Source organism: Mobula birostris, chromosome 2 (genome assembly GCF_030028105.1).
Source record: "Mobula birostris isolate sMobBir1 chromosome 2, sMobBir1.hap1, whole genome shotgun sequence".
Taxonomy (NCBI): domain Eukaryota; kingdom Metazoa; phylum Chordata; class Chondrichthyes; order Myliobatiformes; family Myliobatidae; genus Mobula; species Mobula birostris.
In genome coordinates, this window is record NC_092371.1 from 70,188,736 (window position 1) to 70,200,846 (window position 12,111).

Here is a 12,111-nt window from a genome sequence, read left to right on the forward strand (position 1 = left end):
TTTTATGAGTGACAAATACAGTTTGTAATTTCTAGATTTAACAGCCAATTTCTGCCTGTCAATGTATAACCGTCCAACTGATGGCAGACAAACGTTTGACCCACTAATCCAGGGGTTTACAACCTTTTTTATGCCTTGAACCAATGCCGTTAAGCAAGGGGTCCATGGACTCCAGGTTGGGATTCGCTGCACTAAGCTGAATTGTTCCCAGGAAGTGTCCAGGGGAATTTCCTGGTGGTCTCTAATTGACCAGGGAAAGATCTCTGGCACAATCTAACATGCACAGAACAACTTTTATAATCACAGCATGCATAAATAATGTGAACCAATGGGTTCATTTTCTCAGTGCATAACTTTAGCCTTGGCAGACATTTGAGCAAATGTCTGCCGAGGCCTAATCTTGAAAATGTACAAGTTTATAGAAACGCAGGTTGTTAAATTCAATCTCTGCCACTGGATGGCACTAGACAAAATGATATTCTTACAAGAAAATGTGCATTTACTTTGAACCAGGATTCAGACAGCTTTTTGAAATAAAATACTTCAGCTTAGTATAAATCAAAGAGGCACATTAAGAAAGAGGGTAATTAAACAACTAGGGAGATAATAAAACAAAAATCAAAAATGAATATTGTATATACAAGGAGAAAGTAATTATAGACCATGAGTTCCTCAGTCTTAACATACCTTTTCTAATGTGCAGATGTCCATCGGATGAAAGATATATTCAGCATAATCAGGATGTTGTTCTAATGAAACTGGCTTGTGGAAGGGTTCAGTCTGTTAAAAAGCAGCACAGTATTTTAAGAAGTTAAGAATAATTAGAACCAAAGGAATTGTTGAGGAAAATACTTTAATAATTAAAGTTTGGATTTAGTTTCCCTTCTAAAGAAAGAATTTGAAAAAGGGATAATGGCTGCTGTATAATTATGGCAAACAATTAGTCATAACTGAGCAAATCTCACTAATCACAAACAAGCGAAAATCTATGGATGCTGAAAATCCAAGCAACACACACAAAATGCTAAAGGAACTCAGTAGGCCAGGCAGCATCTACAGAAATCAGTACAGTCGACATTTCGGGCCGACACCCACTAATGATGTTTAGTACAGCCTGCTGCATAAATGGAGTAATTTTGTCCATATAGCTTGGGGGCACAAGGAAGAGCTTAACTATGAATGGATCAGAATGATGATAAATTGTTACAATAACAGGGGGCACCATGGTAGTGCAGCAATTAACTCAACACTATTACAGCTTGGGGCATCAAAAGTTCAGAGTTCAATTCTGGGGCAATCTGTAAGAAATTTGTACATTCTTCCCATGACTGTATGGGTCCTCTCCGAGTGCTCTGGATTCCTCCCACGTAGGTTAATTGGTCACTGTAAATTGTTCTGTGATTAGGCTCGGGTTAAATAGGTGGGTTGCTGGGCGACACAGCTTGTTGGGGTGGAAGGACCTTGTTCCCCACTGTATCGCTAAATAAATAAATATGTAAAAAGGTCGGATGGTGGAAATAATACGAATACGCCACTACTCAGTGCTTTGAAACTAGGTTTATGTATAATTTCAACGGTTGTCAGCAAAAATTTGGTAACACCCACTTGAAGCTGTGACACTGTCGAGAATTTCCACTGGCTAATTCCTTCAGAGGTCACCCACAAGAGCATCTCAGAGAGGCCCACTTTGTTGTCAGTAATTAAATTAAAGACAGGAGTGAAAAAGTGAAACTTATCGAGATGCCATTGAACTGCAAAAACAGTATTTCTTATAACTTATCATTTGCAGTTTATGTTTGCAAGGTGTAGCTGTGCGGCAGCAATCTCAAGAAGGCGTAACTTCTATGGCTGCTGGATACTGAACAGTTAAACAGGCTATCAAGAAGCATAGAAAAGATTCTTGTTGTTCCAAGCAAACATGTTAGAATAAAATCAAGTGTTTTATGTTTTAGAGAGATTGGTTACTGAATTCACTTTTTGCAAAAGGACTGCTGAAAACATGTGATGATGTGATTTATTAAATGTTTAATATTTCTAAAATTACATAATAAGATTCATATTCTGCACTGTATTCAATTCTTTACATCTTGTTCTTATTTCTAACTATAAATATCATTCCATACTTATTATTGCATAATTATTTTATTTTATTTTTTCACAAAATTTAATCCCCCCCTCACTGTCACTCAAAACCCTAAACTGATAGCTTAGCTAACATCAGCAACACGTCCCCTCTAGAAGTCCGGGAAGATATTACAGTTATTTCACGGTGTTTCCGATTGTACTTACTCCTGGCTGCTTCATCTTCTGTAGTGCAAATTTCAGCAGATAAGACAATTGATCTATAGTGAGCATAGTCATAGCTTTACTCTGAGTCTCAATACATTCAGCGACCGTGATTTTCTGTGAAATAAACAGATTAAAGAATTATTTTTAAAAAGCACTAATCTGCTTATGTTGCATGGGTTGGGAACCACCTCAGCACAACACAGATATGACATGCCATTGAACGCTGCCTTCAAGAGAACGTGCCATTAATCTTCAGTTAGACATCCTTCTTACTCATGAACTCTACAGCAGTCTGAATGACAAGTGTGCCAAATGAGTCCAAAGCCATCAGGTTTAACAAGTTACTGCATTAACCCTTTGAAAAATATCTGCTAGCTTCTAAAGCTGCTGATTGTAAACTTACTACAGATGAAATAACAAAATTATAAAACCTGGAACTTAAGAAAAGAAAAATTAATAAGTTATTTGATTAACTTTATACCTCATTGCTCAAAGGGTTAATGATACAATAAAGAAATGTTCCATCAAGCTCAAAGAAAACTAATCATTTTTTTCGCAACTCAGTCAGTTCCCTGTATCCATACCAGTTTGTGTTACTGATGAACCTTATCCTAAGAATTGTGGCTACATGCATTTTTTACCCAGACTCATCATATATAATCAAAATAAAAATCCCACTTCCTTAATTAAAGAATGAATTTGTACAAATTCAGACCCATTTCCCTCACCATAGTTTTAACTATCTTTTATCATACCTCACATTCTGGACAGAACCAGTCCCCTTCCGGTTCAGCGTTCAGTTTTAAACACTTTGCATGGTAGACACGAGGACAGAGTTCGCAGCACAGAACCTGGCCCTCCCGGTGGCACACCCAGCAATAGAAGTCATTTCGACCATCCTGTGGTACAACATGAAGAAGGTCTTTGGTGAATGGCTGCTTCATAGAAGCAAAGGGACCACGTCTAAGTGTCAACTGAAATGGCAGGCAAGAGAAACAGGCTTGGTTTCAAAATGGGGTGATCATCAATTGTTAGGATGCAAAAGAAATACCAGTTCTGTTAGGCTTCTCATCCCAAGCACCAGATGGTTAGGAGTGCAATAGGAACAACTGTCCAATGAACAAATTTGCCAGAATAGTAAAGATATTCAGAAGATGACAAATTAGTGATAAGGTTGTTTTTTTTTTCCAAGATATCTAAGAAAGTCTCATCAAATTCAGGGAATAATTTTCTTTACTTCCAAGACATGCACTTAGTTTTGTTTATTACATTTATCTTGCAAGCAAAAGAATACAAAATAAATAAGTGATAAAGGTTACTGATTTCTGCACCTTTTTATTTAGACAGAAGTGGGGAAGAAAGCACAGAAAACAATGGTCAATTGATTTAAGCTTAATATTCAGCAAAAAAAAAGCCAAAAAACTAAATACAGTGGATTCTAATTAATTGGGCCATCAGCTAATTGGGGCAGCCACTTATTTGGGACAACTCTTAAAGAACAAAAACTGAGAAAATAGCCAGGATTTCCTTCATTTATATGGGACACTGTTGCCAAACAGTTTCTAACTGGTGCCAATTGCATGTACCTCTGTGGTTGTGAGACACTACACTATGCTTAGAGAGAACAGTTTTTAAACAGCATCAGTTGCATGTGTTTGTATTCAAAAAGCATGTTTTTTGTTATTGACAGTTAGCGAGCAATAAGCAGCAAGACATTTCAGAAGTGTTTTCCTCACTGAAGTTTTTCATACATTGTGGCTTGGAGATGCCAGAAATGGCTGGAAGTGAAAGTGCAATGATTTTGTTATTTCTACAGGTTAGGAACTATGAATAATTTGAAGGTATCGAGAGGTATCTTGAATGTTACAATGAAACTGAAGACTTGGAGGATGTAAACATTAAAAGCATTGTATGAAGGCAATCCATTATCTGCACGAAGTTCCTGTGCTGATTTTTGTTCACTTACTGTCAATCAAAAGAACTGGGCAACGTACATTGAATGAATTCTTTCATTGACAACTATTGGGAACTAATATAGTATTATAGTACTGTAGTAGTGTTATAATTTATTCTGTTAAATTTAAATATCATAATTTGTTTTTCAGTTAAACAGTAATTTGTCTTTGTTGTACCATTTTAACTATTCCCATGAAATTTCAGCTAATTGGGCTAAAGTGTGCTGGTCTTGATGTGTCACAATTAACCAGAATCCACTGTTTTGTATTGAAAAGTTGTAGAGAAAACCTTCCATCTGAATAAGTAATTCGATACCTAACATGTACCGGTATTCTAATGACACTACAACAGGATTAATACATCTCACAAATACTGCATTTAATAATACTCAATACATACAAAACAACTAAATTAACTAAAAATTGCTGTATGTATATCAAGAATATATGGTCTGTGCATCATTACTTCAGCTCTTCTCTTTCAGAATGATGAAAGCCATCAATTTACGTAGGTCCCCCCACCTCACCCAAGAAAACTGGTGGCTTTCAGTACATGATTATATACCTTCCTTTTCAACTCCTGGTCAAGTGGAGGTGAACTATTTCTACAAATGCGAGGATCATTGACTCCATTCAGTTTAGGAAGGGCTTAATATTATTCTTGATTCAACAGTACCACTTAGCCATTGATCAGTACTCACACCAAACAGAGCTTAGAAAGATTTTGCTGAAAACTAGGTAGATTAAACAGAAACACGAGGAAATCTGCAGATGCTGGAAATTCAAACAACACACACAAAATGCTGGTGGAATGCAGCAGGCCAGAGAGCATCTATAGGAAGAGGTACAGTCAACGTTTTGGGCCAAGACCCTTCATCAGGACGAACTGAAAGAAGAGATAGTCAGAGATTTAAAAGTGGGAGGGGGAGGGGGAGATCCGAAATGATAGGAGAAGACAGGAGGGGGAGGGATAGAGCTAAGAGCTGGAAAGTTGATTGGCAAAGAGGGATACAAGGCTGGAGAAGGGAGAGAATCATGGGATTGGAGGCCTAGGGAGAAAGAAAGGGACAGGGGAGCATCAGAGGAAGATATAGGGAGAGGGACAGAGGGAGAAAAAAAAAGGGGAATAAATAAATAAATAAGGGATGGGGTAAGAAGGGGAGGAGGGGCATTAACAGAAGTTAGAGAAGTCAATGTTCTTGCCATCAGGTTGGAGGCTACCCAGATGGAACATAAGGTGTTGTTCCTCCAACCTGAGTGAGGCTTCATCTTGAGAGTAGAGGAGGCCATGGATGGACATATCAGAATGGGAATGGGACGTGGAATTAAAATGAGTGGCCACTGGGAGAGCCTGCTTTCTCTGGCGGACAGAGAGTAGGTGTTCAGCGAAATGGTCTCCCAGCCTGCGTTGGGTCCCGCCAATATACAGAAGGCCACACCGGGAGCACTGGACGCTGTATATCACACCAGCCAACTTACAGGTGAGGTGTTGCCTCACCTGGAAGGACTGTCTGGGGCCCTGAATGGTGGTGAGGGAGGAAGTGTAAGGGCATGTGTAGCACTTGTTCCGCTTACAAGGATAAGTGCTGGGAGGGAGATCGGTGGGAAGGGATGGGGGGGACGAATGAACAAGGGAGTCACATAGGGAGGGGAGGGAAAGATGTGCTTGGTGGTGGGATCCCGTTGGAGGTGGTGGAAGTTACAGAGAATTATATGTTGGTCCCGGAGGCTGGTGGGGTGGTAGGTGAGGACAAGGGGAACCCTATTCCTAGTGGGGAGGCGGGAGGATTCTGATATTTCTATCCACGGCCTCCTCTACTGTCAAGATGAAGCCACACTCAGGTTGGAGGAACAACACCTTATATTCTGTCTGGGTAGCCTCCAACCTGATGGCATGAACATTGACCTCTCTAACTTCTGTAATGCCCCTCCTCCCCCTCGTACCTCATCCGGTATGCATGTATGTATTTATTTATTTATTCCCCTTTCTTTCTCTCTCTTTTTTCTCCCTCTGTCCCTCTCACTATATCTTCCTCTGGTGCTCCCCTACCCCTTTCTTTCCCCCTAGGCCTCCCGTCCAATGATCCTCTCCCTTCTCCAGCCTTCTATTCCTTTTGCCAATCAACTTTCCAGCTCTTAGCTCCATCCCTCCCCCTCCTGTCTTCTTCTATCATTTTGGATCTCCCCCTCCCCCTCCCACTTTCAAATCTCTTCTTTCAGTTAGTCCTGACGAAGGGTCTCGGCCCGAAACATTGACTGTACCTCTTCCTATAGATGCAGCCTGGCCTGCTGCATTCCACCAGCATTTTGTGTGTGTAGCTTAAACAGAACTCAGCTGAACACAAAAAATGTTCCAAACTTTCAACTGGCTTACACTTGTCCTACAAATTCTATACCCCTACCCTCCACTGCCCAACCCGACCAGCTTCTCAAACTGAATCACAAACTGTCATTGTATTTGCCTTTGAAATGAGCTTTAATTTCCTATTTTTCATCACCGAGATTGCTGGTTTTATAATAAATGCAGACTTCATCTCCACAACCACACACCCTCTGCTGCTACCCCCATTCTCAACTGTTCTAATGCCATCTTGACCTATCTTCATCAAATGCTCTGTTGCTGGCATTTGAACTCACACCAAATCCCATTCTCCCATCATCCACATTGACAAGTCCTTCAATATTTTTATCTCTCCAAGACCCTGTACTTAAAAAGAAATCAACATATCTCATATCTGGTCCTCTTACATCCTTGATTTCTCATTCCCTAGCAACAATGACTGTGACTAGAGATATTCCAAGATTACTGTCTGGAATTTCATCCACATATCTTTCTCCCTCCTTTACAAAATAAACCTTAGAACCTGTCCTTTTCCCAAAGTTAATGGGCATCTAACTATTAATGTGGTGGATGTCTCTAAATATGGTAGATGTCAAGTTTTATATAAAATGGCTTTCTGAATAACTTTGGAACATACTAATAGGGTTAATACTACAGATAAATTCAATCTTAAAACCTTCAGTGTTATCCAAGGCAAAATGCCTTGAAAATGTTTATTTGTCATTCCTTCAGCCCAATACTATAACTGGTAATTGAAGAAACATTAGATTTCTGCATTGGATGGTCTTTGAAATTATTTCCAGCACTTCATCCCTTCTTCACATTGAATAATGTTACTGCAATTTGGTTGAGACTTTCCTTACAGCCAGCAACGGTGCCATAGGTACCTTCTGATAATATGGTTTAAACTGTAATGTTCTCATCATTACAGAGAGACAGACAATATTCTGACTTAACAAAATCTATTACGTCTTTTTGATAATTATTTTAGTATTCAAAAATTCGCAAGCTAGAACTGAAATCCACACCATGCTGAACCACCATTACATGTGAAATTACATGTAGAGGTAGTAACTGGGGTTTTCTGCATTTAAGCATATACTTTCCATTCAGTTGAATGCAGATGTCATAGATATGATTTCTGAAGATGCCCGTTACTATGTTAAGACACCAAGTGTGCATCTGTTAACTTCCCTCTGCCATTGCTCTCACTTTGTGTGGACCTTAAGAGCTTTAGAATGGTTTATTACACAAAACTGGTGACCTGCCTCCTACACCCCAGGGACGTAGGAGGTGTCCTCGCTGGTGAAGAGGCTTGTTGTGTCCATTCACTCACCTTTGGCCCCCACAGACACTCAGTTCTCACAATGTGGCCCCCAAGTATCTGTTTGCTGCAATAGTAGCCACACCCCAGTACACCACTTCGAGAGGTGGTCTAAAGCAGGTGAGGGTGGGCACTGGCCTCACACCCCAGTGAGTCACGGGCATGCCTGGCCTAGCTTGTGAAGACTGGATGGATGAGATCTACAATGAGATCCAACAGCCAGGAATGTGGTACTGCAACACTCCAAGGAGAGTGACGGGCGTGACAAGGCACAGAAGACGTTATAGTAATCCACTGCAGCGACGGAAGACCCCAGTTTGTGAAGCTTGTTCGTACCACTGGATTTGAATTTCTGAAGTCAAGAGTGAAAATGTCCCAGTGCAACGGCTTTTCCACTTTAGAAACTCTCCCACACAGGTTTCCTGTCGTTGTCGGACACGATGGACAGCCACCTACCTACTGGTGGCTTGCCAGTCTTTCAATTCATATTAAAATGTTGAAATTACAACTTAATGACAAATCAGACTGAGCTTTTGGTTCATGTGAAGGGATCATTTTTATGAATTTATGCTTGATTATTGAAGTCAGCCTTTCAAATTTGCTTGAAAATCATTGTTCAGACTATAAAATGCCAGAATTTCAAACTACTGATCATAAGGAAATCTGCATGGACATATGACAGCTCATAATGAAAATGGAGGTTATGATACAATGCAATGTTTTTCAGCCACATTTCTAAAAGAAGAGCGTAAATGCACAAGACAGAGGTGAGAAGTGGAACTACTACTGTGTATGAGTCATCTTTGCAACACACCTGCAAAGAGTGAAAATTACACTGACATCTGGTTGCAAAACTATGGCTCATTCTGTTTTTTTGCAAGGCATAACCTTTAATATTTAAAATAAATAACTATCCTCGATTGGTGAGCAAAGGAATGAAATAAATAAAAGGGAAGGCATAAAGACTCTATGACGAGACATAGAGTCTCTGTAACGAAAACCAATTTCCCTCGGGATCAATAAAGTATGACTATGACTACTATGACTATGACAAAAATGGGCGCCACAATAGTGAAGTGGTTAGCACTTGGGGTGGATTTCAGCATTCAATTCTGGCGCCATCTGTGAGGAGCTGTACATTCTCCCTGTGACCATGTTAATTTCCTCCCACAGTACAAAGGTTTACCAGTTTGTAGGTTAATTGGTCATTGTAAATTATCCTGTGATTTGGCCAGGGTTAAATAGGTGAGTGACACTGCTCATTGGGCCAAAAAGGGCCTGTTCCAAGTTTTATCTCGAAATAGGTAAAATTATACACAATTCTGAGGGCACAGATAGGGTAAATGCAAGTGGGCTGTTTCAACTGAGTTTGGGTGAGACGACAACTACAGGTCATGGCTCAAGGGTGAAATGTGAAATGATGAGAACATGTAGAACTTCTTCTGTCCCGCAGACAGTTCATGAAACTATTTCTTTTACTTCTTTCAAGTATGATTCGACTATTAAGCAGCATGTGATTGGAACCTGTGACTTACATTTTGATGGTACGTCTTTGGGCTGATTGAGCAATCTGGTGCTTTGTTGTCTCCAAGGGAGTCTCGTGAAGTTTGGAATGGAGTGTGCAGCCTGGAAGCTTGGAAGCCTGGAGTCAGGGAAGCCCATGATTGACTTCATTGCTTCTCTCTGATTGACGCATCATGATCAACTTCACTGCTTCTCTGCGATTGAAGTGTTGCACAAGGTTGAAGTTGAAGAGGACCAGAGCAGAGGATGGGTGGATGTTCTGCGCTGTCTGCCTGTGTTTCTCCAGTCTTCCTCTCCCTCTCACTGGATGCTGTTGGGGAGAAGTGCAGGAGCGCTGGGATCCACGTTGCAAGGATTGATTGGTGAGGCTGTGGACTCGTTTTGGGGGTACGCTGAGGTTCATGTTGCATGCGTCGATTCTGACTACTCATTTTTTTTTTGCTGTTTTTGAGCCATTTGATTGATGTGGACTGGGGTGCATTGGTGAAGTATGGCCCTGCGGCCTGCAGTGGATTAATGGCATGGTGCTGAACTAAACTAAACTAGTGGACTGCTGGATTGGCATTTGATATTCTGTGTTGTTCATTTGCTTTTTGCTGTTTGTGCAACTTATTTTCTCGTGCGCTGGGTGTTTGATTGTTTCTTGAACGGGTTCCATGGCGTTTCTTTGTTTCGTGGCTGCCCGCAGGAGGACCAATCTCAGAGTTGTATTCTGCATACATACTTTGATAACAAATATACTTTGAACTGCTGGAGGAATGCAGCACAGAGCTGACAACATTGGGGTAGAGCATTAAGGTAGTTCAAGTCAACAAAGCTATGGATGTTCTTGGACTTTAGTTCTTTAAGTTTAGTTACTTCACCTCATACTGAATCTGACCCCTATTACATTTGTTAAGGAACATCAAGAGTGCATCTCAGTATTCAGCTCCTGTTCCATTACACAAAGGAAAGGCTTGTCATGTCACCTTTTGTCAAGAAAGTACCTTCTCTTAATTTCATTCCTTTTTGATAGAACCAGCATCAGCAGCTTTTCCTTCCACCTCCACTCACTTTAAGAGGCATATAGTTTCCACCCTTGACATCGTCCTCATTCTTTGCAACATAATCACTTTATACATGTACATTGCTCTGGCAGACTTGGCGGATGAGATCAAAGGTAAGATCCAAAGGACAGGAAGGCAGTTCTATAATGCTTCATGGAAAGCGAAGGGCATGACAAGGAACAGAAGAAGTAATGGTTATTCACTGTAACCAAGGAAGTCCCCAGTTGTGATGACTACCCATACTGCTGGACCCAACTTCCCGAGATCGAAAGTGGAGCTGCTCCAGTGCCAGGCTTTTCCACTTTAAGAACTTTCCCCACATAGTTTCTTCGTTCAGTTCCCAGGAATAGAACAAATCTGGCTGTCATGATTGGATACGACGAACAATCAACCAATCACAATATTAATAAGACTTCCAATACATCTCCTGTCTCATTGAGCTTCCAAACATGAATACTATCCAACATCAGTTTGGTTTGTCTCTCTCTTCAATCTACCATTCCAACGAATTCAATGCACTTGACACTTCCTCACAGCTTCCTTCCTTGTTGCCCACCTTGACCCAAAATAGAACACTCATCCCATTACAAAACCTGCTTTCAGTAAAATAATGCAAGAGGTTATCATCAGGCCAAGAGATAATAGTTGCCAAACTCTGTTTAGGTTCCACCATGACCAGTTAGTCCTGAGCCCTTCTCAAAATATGGAAATTTCCAGAAAACATCTGACAATAGCTGGTTTGATATAAAGGCAATATTTAGCCAAAAGAGCCCTAGTAAAACCAAAATTAACCCAAAAAAAAATCAATGGAAATCCAAGTGGCTAGACTCCTGCCAATTACAAAGGAAAATGGCAGTGATTGTCAAAGGTTAATCAGTACAACACTAGGATGTTGCCGTTTTTCTCCTCAGGGCAACATCTCATCAACAATCAATGAGTTCATCAATGGTCTTCCCTGCAACATAAGATTGGATGCAAAGAGTGTAACCTGTAACATTAAGGTGTGACTGAAGTCATGATGAAAGGAGGACCACAAGGTTTAGTGGCAATGGAATCAATCCTGATAAGATACACCTGTACAAAATGGATGTCATAGCTGGGAAGTTCATACTAAGCTATCAAGACATAGGCAATTGTATGTAACAATAATAAGGTGCACAAAAAAATTGGCAAGTGGTAGATGGCACCAGAGTAGAAAATCATAGAGTTTTAAATTGGAGCCAAATAAGTGACAAAGTGAAAAGACGAAAAAAAGACCTAAAATACACGTAATTCACAGAGCGTCATAAGCATGTTTAGTAAGATGAAGAACTAGCAGAATGAGAATATGATGTATTGTAATAAATAAAACACAACATAAATAGTCAGGATTAGGCAACAATACTGGTGGATACAAGATGTTCAAGAAAGACAGGGGAGGAGGAAAGAAAAGAAAAGCAGCAAGTGATTAATGAAGATATGATTAAGCTAGAGGGAGAGTGCACCCTTGAAAAGACAAGTCCAGAATCCATTTAGTTAGAGTCAGGAAATGGAAATGAAAATGAAGTCATCACACTACTGGGGCTATTCTGTAAGTTTCCCTAACAACTAGTAGTAGCAAGATGAGCAAATTTGCAGGGAAATTACAAAAAC

At 40.3% G+C, this 12,111-nt stretch overlaps 1 protein-coding gene across 10 annotated transcripts in view; it reads right to left on the reverse strand.

The window, feature by feature from the left end:
- The window catches only part of zmynd8 (zinc finger, MYND-type containing 8), a 102,891-nt gene that overhangs the window by 45,249 nt on the left and 45,531 nt on the right, over positions 1-12,111 (reverse strand). For 5 of the 10 annotated variants that reach the window (XM_072242678.1, XM_072242670.1, XM_072242703.1 and 2 more), the window contains 3 exons: positions 3,045-3,263; positions 2,290-2,403; positions 688-780 (listed from right to left, as the gene is read on the reverse strand). In XM_072242678.1, the coding sequence (XP_072098779.1) occupies positions 688-780; positions 2,290-2,403; positions 3,045-3,263 (426 nt within the window). Of the gene's footprint in view, positions 1-687; positions 781-2,289; positions 2,404-3,044; positions 3,264-12,111 lie in introns of those variants that run through there. The other 5 variants (XM_072242726.1, XM_072242686.1, XM_072242694.1 and 2 more) reach the window with 3 other exon arrangements.